We start from the raw sequence: 12,211 nt of genomic DNA on the forward strand, positions 1-12,211 counted from the left end.
TGAGCTTCTCTAGTCGCTCGGGAAGTTTATTCCATCCATCTTATCGATATGCACCACTAGGGAGACTTGCTCGATCGACAACTCTATCATGATCGGTGACAATGAACTGGCTAACTTAGCGAACTCATCCGCGATTTGGATATCCGAGCGGGCGATCTTCTGTATAACAACTTCTTGGAAGTTTGCCTTCAACTTCTCGAAAGCTTCTACATATAGCCTGAGTCGGGAGCTGCTTATTTTGAACGCCCTCAATAGCTGCTGAGTGACCAGCTAAGAATCTGAGTGGATGATGACCTTTGCTGCTCTGACATGCCGAGCCTCCTGCAAGCCGATTTTTAAGGCCTCGTACTCGGTTTCATTATTGGTAGCCCGATAGTCTAGTTGCACGAATTGTTGCATCCTGTCCTCTCGTGGTGAGATCAAGAGAATGTCGATCCTGCTACCTTGCTGAGTAGACAATCCGTCTACGTATACTTTCCAGGTCGTGTCCGGCTCGACGTTATGGACCTCAGTAACAAAATCAGCTAAGGCTTGGGTCTTGATCGATGTTCGGGGTTGATATTTTATGTCGAATTAGCTCATCTCGATTGTCCATTTGATCAATTGTCCGAATGCTTCTGGTTAAGGACTCTTCCCAAGGCACTATTGGTCATCACGACAATCGGATGTGAAAGAAAGTATGGACGAAGTCTCCAAGCGGCGAGTACTAGCGTGTATGTCAATTTTTCGAGACAGGTATAGCAGGACTCTACATCTTTCAATATATGACTCAGAAAATATATAGGTTGTTGCTCTAAGCCGTTCTGGCACACCAACGCCGAGCCAACCGCATACTCAGTGGATGACAAGTAAATCAAAAGCGGCTTAGCAGCGATGGGTTTGGCCAATAGATGTAGGGAGTTAAGGTACCCTTTAAGCTCTTCCAGCGTCTTGTCGCATTCCGCGTCCCACTGGAACTTAGTTGCTCGGCGCAATATCTTGAAGAACGGATGACTCCGATCGGTTGACTTGGAGATGAACCTTGATAGCGCGGTGATTCGTCCGGTCAACCGTTAGGCCTCCTTCAAGTTACGGGGCGGGGGGCATGTCTCTTAGCACCTTCACCTTGCTCGGGTTCGCCTCGATCCCCAATTCAATGACGATGTATCCAAGGAACCAGCTGCTTCTTGCTCCGAACAAGCACTTATTCGGGTTCAGCTTTATTCTATACATCTTTAAAGTTTAGCATGTTTCTTCGATATCTGCACAAAGATCAGTAGCTCGGAGGGACTTTATCAGTATGTCATCAACATATACCTCCATGCTACGGTCGATCTGCAAACGGAACACCTTGTTCATCAGCCTCTGATAGGTGGTGCCGGTATTCTTCAATCTGAACAGCATGACATTGTAACAAAAGTTCCGTTGGCAGTGATAAAGCTGACCTTTTCTTGATCGTCCCTAGCGAGCAGCACTTGGTGGTAAGCTTGATATACGTCGAGCATGCAGATCAGCTCGCAGCTCGCAGCCCGCCATGGAGTCCACCATCTGGTCTATCCTGGGCAGGGGATAGAAGTCCTTCGGGCAAGCCTTATTCAGATCATGAAAGTCAATGCTGACTCGTCATTGTTGCCCGACTTGGAGACCAGCACGATGTTGGCGAGCCAGCTAGGAAACTGAATCTCGCGTATGTGACCGACCTCAAGTAGTTTTTCTATCTTCGCCCGGATGATTTGGTTCTGCTCTGCATTAAAGTCCCTCTTCTTCTATTTCACAAGCCAAGAATCCAGTCGAACATGAAGCTCCTGCTGAGCTACACTTGGCGAGATGCCTAGGAGCTCGTGGTTCAACCAGGCAAACACGTCGTGATTTCACCTAAGGCAGGTGACCAACTTTGCCTTCTTCCTCTCTATCAGGTCGACAGCGATGAAGATGGTGGCCTCCAATCGGCTAGGATGAATCTGGACTTCCTCCTTTTTCTCGTAAACCAGTGCGGGAGGTTCTTCCCCGATGGCGTTCACTTCCAAGCGAGGGGCCTTCTGTGCGGCTTTTGCTTCAAACTTGACAATCTTGACGTAGCATCGTCGAGCAGTCAGCTGATCGCTTTTTACTTCACCCACCTTGTTGTCCACAGGAAACTTGATCTTCTGGCAGAAAGTGGACATCATCGCTCAAAACTCGTTAAGGGAAGGTCGGCCCAATATAACATTATAGGCGGACGGCGTGTCCACCTCAATGAAGTTTGTGGTCATTGTTCTCTTGAACGGCTCCTCTCCGAGCGATATTGCCAGTCAAATCTGGCCGATCGATAATATTTCATTGCCTGTGAACCTGTAGAGTGGGGTCGTCATTGGCTGCAACTCACTCTGATCAATTTGCAGCTGGTTGAACGCCTTCTTGAATTTAATATTCACCAAGCTTCCTGTATCAACTAAGGTCCGATGAATATTATAATTAGCTATTATCGCTCGGATGATCAAGATGTCGTTGTGAGGGATCTCCACTCCCTCTAGATCTCGGGGGTTGAAACTAATCTCAGGGCCCTCGGCATTTTCCTTGATGCATCCTACAACGTGTATTTCTAGGCGTCGGGCATGCGACTTCCTTGCCCGATTTGAGTCACCGCCCGTCGGCCCACCTGCGATCATTCCAATCTCTCCCCGACAAGTGTTGTTTCGGTTCTCCTCCTCCCGAACTGAGGTCCTAGTCCGCTCAGCAGAAGCTCGGGTGGGACTTGTATTGTTTCTCCTTCGAGGCTGATGATGATGTCGCTCAGATGCCACTCGATCGCCATCTCGCCGCTCCACTGATCGGCGACTGTTATGTCAATCGGGTGATGGTGATGGACGGCGATATCCTCGAGGAGCAGTCAACTCGAAATTGGTGTCAGATCGTAGCAATTGCGCATGTTGTGCGTTGTCGACTGATGGAACGAACAAAACATTAGCGTTCATATCTTTCCCTTTGCCACCTTTGGGTGACTGACTGCCACATGTTGTACGACCTGCGTTCTGGGCTCCTGGTGTTGCTGTGCACCTTTCGCTCGGGGCCCCTTGGGTGTCTGATGGCTACTAGATGGTCATTGTTCAGGTGCTCTTGTGGGTTCGATCAGCGCTTCCTTTCTTCTTGCTGCTTGTGTCTCTTCCACATTTATGTACTCCATGATCCTCCTGAGCAGGTGATCGAAGTCCTTTGGCGGGCTCTGGATGAGTGACCGGAAGAACTCTCCTTCGGTGAGCCCCTGGGCGAAGGCGTTCACTAATATTTTCGAGAAGATCGATGGAATATCCATGGTCACTTGGTTGAAGCGCTTCATATATCCCCTCGGTGCCTTCTTAGGCCCTTGTTTAAGGGAAAATAGGTTGACACTCATCTTCTGATAGCACGCGACTGCTAGCGAAGTGGTGTAAGAATGTCGTTCGGAATTCTTTGAAGCTATGAATCGAACCAATCGGCATTCGTCTGAACCAGCGCTGCGTTGACCCGAAAAGTGTAGTGAGGAAGACCCGACACTTCACCACATTGGTGTACTGATGAAGTGTGGCTGCGTTATCAAACTGAGTCAGGTGGTCGTCCAGATCGGTCGTTCCATTATACTCAGCGATCGTCAATGGGGTGTAGTGCTTTGGAATAGGGTCGTCCAAGATTCCCTGAGAAAACTGTTGATTGATCCACTCGGGCGAAGCATCATTCCTTGGTGCTTTCCCTTTACATGCATCCTGAACAGGCGCTTCGTCTGAGGAGGATCATCATTCTTTATATGCTCGGCCTAGCTCATCTGCTGGAGTGTGGAACATGACTCGATGGAAGGGGATCGGCGCATGGGGTGCATCTCCGTATGTGCCAGCCGGCTTCTTACTATGTCCCCGAACGGATATATAATCCACTCGGTCTTCATATCTGGCTGGATGACCTGTTGTTGAGGCTGCGTGCTCCTACACATGGCGATTAACCAGTGCTTGTTGCTATTGTTGCTCCACTATTTTTGTTGCTCCAGCTTGTGTTGGCGCATCTAGCTCTTCTTTTGTTAAAGTAACCGTGACGAGTCATCCAACGCCCTTCATCTTCGCGTTTCGGATTCAGGCTACGTTCCCACAAATGACGCTAATATGATCTTGTTCGAAAATCGGGGAGATGGCAAGCTAGGGAGGTGGCTACCATATTGACTGGATGTAGACTCTGCCCCATTCTGCAATACAAGAAATGTGAGTGCCGAGCCGGGGAAGATGTCCCTGGCATTGGCCCTCCTACGATCAAGTCAGTCACCGTCACGAAGAAGAAGATGGAACAACAGTAGCACAAGCGTAAAAAGTAAATAATGCGTATCCGCGTCGATGTACGGACCCCCTTTATATAATGTCATGGTGGGCGACGTGCACATTTTTCGAGGTATGAGCACGTTCTCCCATTGATTGCGGACGTGTTCTCCAATTGGTCCTGGACACGTGGTCATGGACATGCTCTCCAATTATATCCAAATACACGTCAGCATTCTCACCGATCGACCGAGAGGGATAACCACTCGGCCGAATACTCCGCTGCTGGACCGAGTATTCCTCTGCTCCGCTGCTCTATCTTGTGACAACGAGTCTAGATAGTATGTTCTTGCTCGATCGTAATAGCAATTTGGTCATCTACACGCGCCCTTTGCTGGTCGAGCAACTCATGCCTGATCGGCCCTTAATGTAGGGCTCCGCTTGACTACCTTTTAGTGGACCTTGTTTGTCTTCTGATGTTAACTTCTTTGACTTTGACCTCCATATCAATTGTTATCTTTCTCTTTTTACCCACATTTGGTGGGCTCCTTTAGTAAATTGCTTTTCCCACCCCCTCTGGCAGCCCACGCCTCTCTCTCTCCCATATTAAATGACCTTTTAACCCCTCTTTCTTTAAATAACAAGTTATTTTTTTTCTAATTTTATTTACTTCTTTAAATATTTTTTTCAATTTTATTTACTTCTTTAGTTTTATTTTTTTAATAAATTTTGTTTATTATTTTTTCATCAATTTTTTTTTATTTTTTATCCCTATTTTACTTTTAAATATTTTTATAAATAATAACCTCTAAAATTTACTATTAAAAAAATAAAAGATTACAAGAGATTTAATCATCTATTCCAATATCACATGCCCCTGTTCCCACTCGTTGCCTCAACCCACCGTCGACGGCACCACCGGCGGCCCTCGATCGCCGCTTCGATTAAAATTATATCATAGGGGGAAGGTAAACGTAATGGGGTCGCATCGACATGATCAGTGCCGTAATTTGACTGGATCTGAGCAGACTTTCCTTCACCGTCGATCTGAGTCCCTGCTCAGATTCAGTCAAATTCCGATGTCGATCGTGTCGATGACGATCCCCTTTAGTTTATCTTCCTCATAGGATATAGCTCTAGTCGGTGCGACGACCAAAGGCCGTCGGTAGTGGGTTGGAGGTGACAAGTAAAACACGGGGAGAGAGAAAATGAGGACATAGGATCCGATTTCATATTACAAATATAAAAATAGTATGATATTCTTGTCGAAAAAATATTTAATAAAAAAAACAAAATTTAATGGAATAAAAAATAGTATAAAGGTAAATAATATGATGGAGCTAGGAGAGAGTGAGTGAAATGTGAAAATCTACCACTAAAAAATAAAATATTACAAATATATAATAAAAATTTATTTAAAAAGAATAAAATTGATAAAAACTGATTAAAAAATAAAACTGTTAAAAAAAATTTGATAAAAAACTGGTTAAAAAGAAATAAAAAATTGTAAAAAAAAAACATGGACACTTAATAAGGGTATAAAGGTTAAAAAAAAAAAAATGGGTGGGGCCCGCAGATGAGGTGTCAGGGAAGGGGGAAAAGCAGGTCTCCTCCTTATTACCGCATCATCCTCGAAGGATGTTTGTTGGGACAAAAGATCGCAGGTAGGAGACGGACCTGTATGGGTGTGAGGTTTCGCCTGAAAAAGAGCCCGGCCATGATTCCGGCGAAGATGCTTCCACGTCGGCAAACCTTTCCCTCCTTCAAGCACGAGGAGATCACCTTCCAGTTCTTCCACTCGTGCACCCGTCTCTGTAACCACAGAGAGTAGTGCCCCAGACGGTACTCCTCGTAACCCTTCCCCGACAGCGCCCGCCCGACGCTCCTGTTGGTCACCGCCAGCGCCATCACCGCGAATGCCAACACCGCCAAGATCACCAGGGACAACACCGCCAGGTAGGTCCACAGGAAGCCGGAGACGCGGAAGAAGGAGCCGACAAAGCCGAGCAGGGAGGTCACGAACAGGGCAGCGCCCACCGCGAGCAGTGGCAGGAGCAGGAACCGGCCGCACTCCGACAAGGCCGCTGAGCGGAAGGTTAGCCACAGCGCCGCCGCGATCACCGGGAGAGATAGGAGAAGAGTGAGCGAGTTGACGACGCCGAGCACGGCGTTGCTGATCTTTCTCATTACCACGATGTCGACGGTGGTCTGGGATCAGTTGAGACGGAAGCCGAGGAGAGATGGTGAGGAGGAGGAGGAAATGAAATATGATCCATACAAATTCCATGAAATGTGATGGGAGAGGAAGACGATCCGGAGTTGCTATTATTAGGATGTTAAAGATCGTTGACTCAATCTATCGATTCCAAACTGTGTATGATTGAATAAAAAGGCAGCAGCGATTGAAGAATTCGATAAGCAGTTAGAAAGGTTCGTCAGACGCCCGAAAAATTGACCGTTTCCGGTGAAAACTAAAATTTGCATTAAAAAAAATACAACTTCGCCCACCGTGGGGCTCGAACCCACGACCACAAGGTTAAGAGCCTTGCGCTCTACCAACTGAGCTAGACGGGCTTGTTATTTTAACTTTTAATGTACCATTTTTAATTAGTGTTCTTAATCTATGAACTGAACTCTTCGTTCATACGATACCCTTGTTCATTTAAAAAATAATAAATAAAAACTTCTATAAATTATTTACTTTTACATATATTTTAAAATTATTTGATAAAAATAACTTTTTGCTAAATAAGAGAAATAGAAAGTTTTATTCACAAAAATTCACAGTGTCTTGATGGAATAGGAGATGAAGACCATTTTCAAGAGACGACAACAATCGATTGAAGAATTTACAGTTAAGGAAAAAACATAGCTTTCATCTTGAAATAGCCAAACGATCATGCTCACAATATTTGATCCAAATGAATGATCATATCAGACATTTAGTGCTACAATTTTCATGTTTTTCTAAACTAAATTACACAATCCCTTTCTTTCTTATTGAAAATCACAAGTAAACTTGCTAAGAAGCTCATTTCTGCTCTTCAGGTTCTTTCTTCTCCAAGAATCTGCAACAAAAGTGCCACAAAAAACAGAACAATTAGCTCTACGTTCTAAAGGCACTGCCATATTTTTCATAATATTTCGTCTCAGTTCAATCGATCGCAACGGTCAACTAAACTCGTATGAGCATCAAATATCTTTAGCACTATCAATTGTGGACAAAACACAAAAGGGTTCGCCCGACGAAAATATCCCTACCGTTGGGCTCTTGCCCAGCGAGATAACTGATAGAGCTGAACAGATTCATTCGACACATGACAAGCAAGAAGCAAGTAGTTACGGGGTTGTACCATCCACGCAAACCTCATGAATAATCCTGAATAGACACACATAACTGCAGCAAAAATTCATCATGGTTTTAAGTCATTCTATGATCTCAACATTTAGGAATGTAAATGTTTTGATTGCAATAATATTATCCTGAGAACCTGCAGTCATGTTCCCCGATATCATCTCGGGAGGCTTCTGAGTGTCTACCAAAGCCTGAAATAGCATCATGTTGTTACAACAAAAAACCAGAGACCTGAATCATAAAGAAACAAAATAAAAGAGGTTTTTTTGTAGGAAAAACTGCTGAAGCCAAAGGGCCTCTCCACCATGCAGACTTCTACTGTGCCTACTAGACATACTTCAAAATGATAACTTCATGAGTCTCTAGCCTCATTTAAGACTATGAAGTTTTAAAGAATTGAAATTCAATTTTTTAAAAGTACACCACTCTCCTTTGCTTGGTAAGAAAATATATACAGAATTTAATTATTCCAGAAATTTAAGATTTGGAAATCTGCTCAAATTGATCAGATTTGTTTTTGAGGTTCTTGAGAATTTAAGGGACTAGGAGAACTCTACGGTGTGTGGGTCGAGAAAATATTATGGAGCAGAAATTTGTGAATTCATCAACAGGTGACATGGTTACTGTCCAGCAAACTCTATATGAGAGAAAACAAATTAAACATCCAAGCAAGGAAACTTACAGCAGTAACAAAACCCAAATTGGAAATTGGGCCCCAAAAATGAGTTGTTTTTGGACCCACAGGGCTATTCAAAAATGCTCTGAAGGCTGACATTGCAAGGTTTCAACTTTTCAACCTGAATTTTTATAATCCAAGTGTTACAAGGGAGATCAAAATCAAGAAAAATCAGCAAATAATTCTCATAGAAAGTAACAATTCCATGTATAAATGGAATTAAATAACCATTCAATGAACAAAAAGCAATCATTTTGCACGATCTGAAACTAAATGTCAATTTCAGAGATAAATCATCTACAACCATCCAGTTAAGCCATCTTGTATGGGAAAAAAAAGTCATAAATGAAAAAATTATAGATACATCAAAAACCAAACTAAAGGATGCCTCTAAGGATCTAGTTATCATCATCCATAAGGCTACATTGGATAGGAATTGAAAGCAACAACAAATGAATGGTCCAACCTGAATCCATCGCATTAGCCATTGATCTTACTTGTCGTCAGAGTTGCTGTGAGCGTTGAATGATCTTCTACAGGAATGGGCGGCAATCCGAAATCCTTATGGGGACGAGAGGAGGAGGAAGTAGCAGCTCAAAACCCTCTTGATATAAGAAGATGTCCTAATTGACTAAGCTTCTTCCCTTGTATACCAAGCTCATCCTATAGGGATCATCCACATTAAAGCTCATCTATCATTAACAGTCCATTAATATTAATGAACTAGGTTATTTAATCTACACATTGAATCCACATTCATTTAATCCAAACCTCCTTTATATGCAATAAAGCATTATATCACTTAACTGGAGTTTAGTTTCCTTAATGACAAGTAGTTATGTGTGTGTTAATTAAGTGTATGCCCACCTTATGGAGATTAAGACTACCCATATGGACTTAATTGGATTTAGTTAACCTATGTGGACTTAATTAGATTTAGTCCACCCATGTAGACTTAATCCTAGAATAAAGACGCATTGCTTAAGGTCAATGTCAAACTTGCCAACAATGCAAAATTAAAGTTAAAAAGACATAATTTAACTTGTAGATTTAAGGCATATCATTTATGGAAGGACTCAGCATTTCATTGTGATATTGTATCAAGAAAAGGATTCCGATAGGTGCTGCAAAACTAAATTCGAAAATAAACTAGATGAAAATACTAAAAAATTTGACATAAATATGCTGTAAACAGCATAAACAGAGGCGACACGTAGGAAGGGGCCTAGCCTAGGGCTCAAGCCCCCTTATAGTGGTATACTACCTAGCCCAAATACTCAAAGTCCATTATAAATTTTCTAACTAGCCCAGTATGTCATCTTCTCTATATCCAAGACTTCAAATTTAACCAAGTTCGATGAGAAGTCTATTAGAGTAAAGTATAGTATCAATGAACGTGATTGTATTATATAATATGATGCATTAATTGTTTTATGAATAAAATTTTTATCATATAAAAAGATGATGATTTATGTTAAATTTAGCCCCAAGAATAAAATCTTGGTTTCGTCCCTAGCATGCTACAATAATAATTTTCATAGAGGTGTTTGCTCCAATAAATCATATTCCATATTCGCAAGATCATAAATGCTTTTGAACGGTATGGTCAGTTGATGAACTATCGATTGAGGACTTTTTGGTCAACTTTGGTGTAAAAGTTTTATCCAAGCGCAGCAACATAAATAGGTTAGACACCTCCAGTAGATGGAAAAGGAAAATCCTCTTCAATATGATTTAGATAGCAAAAAAAGGCAAAAAAGTGCTTAACGCCAACTTCGCCCACCGTGGGGCTCGAACCCACGACCACAAGGTTAAGAGCCTTGCGCTCTACCAACTGAGCTAGACGGGCTTGCGATAATAAGATTAAAATCATTAAACATGTGGGACAAAGAGCAGATAAAGATGCCGGCTTTATTTCTCCCATCTCCAAAATCAAAGACTTTTTCATGGAATCTAGTCTTTCTCTAGAGTCCAGACTCTAGACACAAATTATTTGGGGGAAAAAGTGTTCGAGAAGAAAACTAGTCTCCAAATAACAATCAGCTGTAAGGTTTATAAGATCGACTCGTATCCTCAAAAAGAATCTCGACTTTTGATCCGAAAACTACATTCAAGGCTATTCTAACTCAATCGCAACGTAAATGAAATTAACAACTCAAAGGCGTCGAAAAAGCTAGGCGAAGAGAGATCTGACCTCGTAAAACACGGGTAGGAGCAAAGAGAAGGTAAGCTGGAGCACGCGACTGCCAAACAAAGACTAACCGGGAGCTACAGGGCGGCCACTCTCCTCGTAGATTGGAGGAGAGAGATTGAGATCGACGACTAGGGAGCAGTAATAGCACGTGCTTCGCGCGTGTCATGTGATGGCTTGCGTCTTTGTTTATCCGTGTCCGGCCGCCGGCATTAATTAAACAGGCATTTTTCTTCTCCCTATTTTGTCTTAATATTTTACTAAATTTAATTTTCTAAAAATATTTTTGTTAAAAAACAATTAGATTAATATTTTGCAATAATATTAAAATATCGATGCTAACTATTTTTATTTAAAATTTATAATAAAAAATATTTTATTAAATTTGACTTTATGTGTTTATCTCCAAGTTTTCATTGTGTATATCATTACTCAAAATTTAAATACAGAGAAGGGATAGAATAATTTATGAAAAAAATATATATATAAAATATATAATTTAAGACAAATTTTAAATTAAAAAAAAAAAAAAAAAAGCTTCAACATGCCAAAATAGCTCATCTCGGCGAGCGGCTCTCAAAATTCACATAGGCAGTTCCACCCATCCGTATCCACGGGACCACAGCCAATCGAAAAAATGGGACCCAAATCAAAAGTCGGTCTACTCATTACCTACAATTTTCGAATCTCTTCTTTAATCATTATCATTGTTGTGTCATCGGAAACTGCTCGATTCAAAACAAAACACAAGAACAAGTTGAAATTTTTATAAGAGTTTGTATCGACAGATCATTATTTACTTACACACGCTGATCATCCCTCGCCATGCAGATCGATTGCAGTAGCCTGCCAATTTCCGTTTCAGATTAATGCTTCGTATTTGATCCTATCGAGTTCCAATCCATGGCTCTTCCTGCACTCGTAGTAGAACACGGCGTACGCCGCCATGGAGTATATCTCCCACAGCGCGGTCGCTGCCGCCGCCGCCGCCCACAGCTGCATCTGCTTCTCCGGCGGAGGAGGCGGAGGTCCCGGCGGTCCGGCCGAGGCTGCAGCCAAAGCCACCCCTAAGGCTGCCAGGATGCCAAGCTGGACTGACTTCAGCAGCAGCGTGAGCGCCGTCCCCCTCTTTTTGTTCCCGATGAAGAGCTCCACGGACCACGAGAGGGCGCCGATCCCCCACGTCTCCTCAACGGCCGTCACCACGAGGCTGATCCACCACCGCGTGGAGAGGTAGAGGTAGAGGAGCGCGACGGCGACCACCACCGCCCCAGCGACGGCCTCGGCTTCCGCGGAGGCGTCGAGGGCGAGGGCGAAGGAGGCGACGGTGAGGGAGGTGAGGAGCGCGAGGCCGAGGGTGAAGAGGAGGACGTAGAGGCGGGTGATTAGAGTTTGGTACCAGCGGCGGGCGATCCGGCGGAGGAGCTGGGAGAGGGAGACGCCGCTTGGGGAGGAGTAGGTGATGGCGAGGGCGTAGAGGGCGGCGAGAGTGAGGAGGAGGGAAACGAGGAAGAAGAGGAGAGCAGAGGGAGCTGCGACGCGGGCGATGGCGCGGAGGTCGGCGAGGAGGGCGCGGCGGAGATCGAGGAAGGGTGGCGAAGGGGGTTGGTCACTGCGGAGGAGCGGGTATAGGCGAGAGAGGAGGTCGAGTAAGGAAGGGGAAATCGAGTAGGCGGAGAGGAAGAGGAGGGAGGTGGAAAGGAAAGTGAGGAGGAGGAGGGGGAGAAGGAGGGAGGGAGCCACCGCAAAGGGCA

At 43.9% G+C, this 12,211-nt stretch overlaps 2 protein-coding genes and 2 non-coding genes across 6 annotated transcripts; all 4 read right to left on the minus strand.

Moving 5' to 3' along the window:
• Positions 1–5,852: 5,852 nt before the first annotated feature.
• LOC122048737 (tetraspanin-8-like) lies at positions 5,853–6,422 on the minus strand. The gene has a single exon (XM_042610267.1). The coding sequence runs from the start codon at positions 6,420–6,422 to the stop codon at positions 5,853–5,855; it is 570 nt and encodes a 189-aa protein (XP_042466201.1).
• A 314-nt stretch (positions 6,423–6,736) lies between these two features.
• TRNAK-CUU lies at positions 6,737–6,809 on the minus strand. The gene has a single exon. It is a non-coding gene; the product is annotated as a tRNA-Lys (tRNA).
• A 266-nt stretch (positions 6,810–7,075) lies between these two features.
• Positions 7,076–10,637, minus strand: LOC122047305 (mitochondrial pyruvate carrier 1-like). Of its 3 annotated transcripts, none has more exons than XM_042608487.1 (6): positions 10,461–10,637; positions 8,764–8,929; positions 8,273–8,387; positions 7,727–7,781; positions 7,497–7,632; positions 7,076–7,303 (listed from the first exon to the last, which is right to left on the minus strand). In XM_042608487.1, exons 3-6 carry the CDS (start codon positions 8,363–8,365, stop codon positions 7,267–7,269), a joined length of 321 nt encoding a protein of 106 aa, XP_042464421.1. In that variant the 5' UTR covers positions 8,366–8,387; positions 8,764–8,929; positions 10,461–10,637; the 3' UTR covers positions 7,076–7,266. The 3 variants fall into 3 exon arrangements, with proteins under 3 accessions (XP_042464421.1, XP_042464419.1, XP_042464420.1); XM_042608485.1 differs by having other exon boundaries at positions 8,733–8,929; positions 10,461–10,636; XM_042608486.1 differs by lacking the exon at positions 8,764–8,929 and having other exon boundaries at positions 10,461–10,635.
• On the minus strand, positions 10,043–10,115 carry TRNAK-CUU. Its single transcript has one exon. It is a non-coding gene; the product is annotated as a tRNA-Lys (tRNA).
• Positions 10,638–12,211: the final 1,574 nt, after the last annotated feature.

The sequence above is a fragment of the Zingiber officinale genome, chromosome 2B (assembly GCF_018446385.1).
Source record: "Zingiber officinale cultivar Zhangliang chromosome 2B, Zo_v1.1, whole genome shotgun sequence".
NCBI classification, from domain to species: domain Eukaryota; kingdom Viridiplantae; phylum Streptophyta; class Magnoliopsida; order Zingiberales; family Zingiberaceae; genus Zingiber; species Zingiber officinale.

Coding starts and splice junctions, on each gene's coding strand:
- LOC122048737 (XM_042610267.1), bottom strand. CDS start 6,422: ATGAGAAAGATCAGCAACGCCGTGCTCGGCGTCGTCAACTCGCTCACT.
- LOC122047305 (XM_042608487.1), bottom strand. CDS start 8,365: ATGTCAGCCTTCAGAGCATTTTTGAATAGCCCTGTGGGTCCAAAAACA. Junction 7,633..7,726: donor ATCGGGGAACATGACTGCAG/GTTCTCAGGATA, acceptor TTTTTGCTGCAG/TTATGTGTGTCTATTCAGGA. Junction 7,304..7,496: donor CGCTGGGCAAGAGCCCAACG/GTAGGGATATTT, acceptor CTTTTGTTGCAG/ATTCTTGGAGAAGAAAGAAC.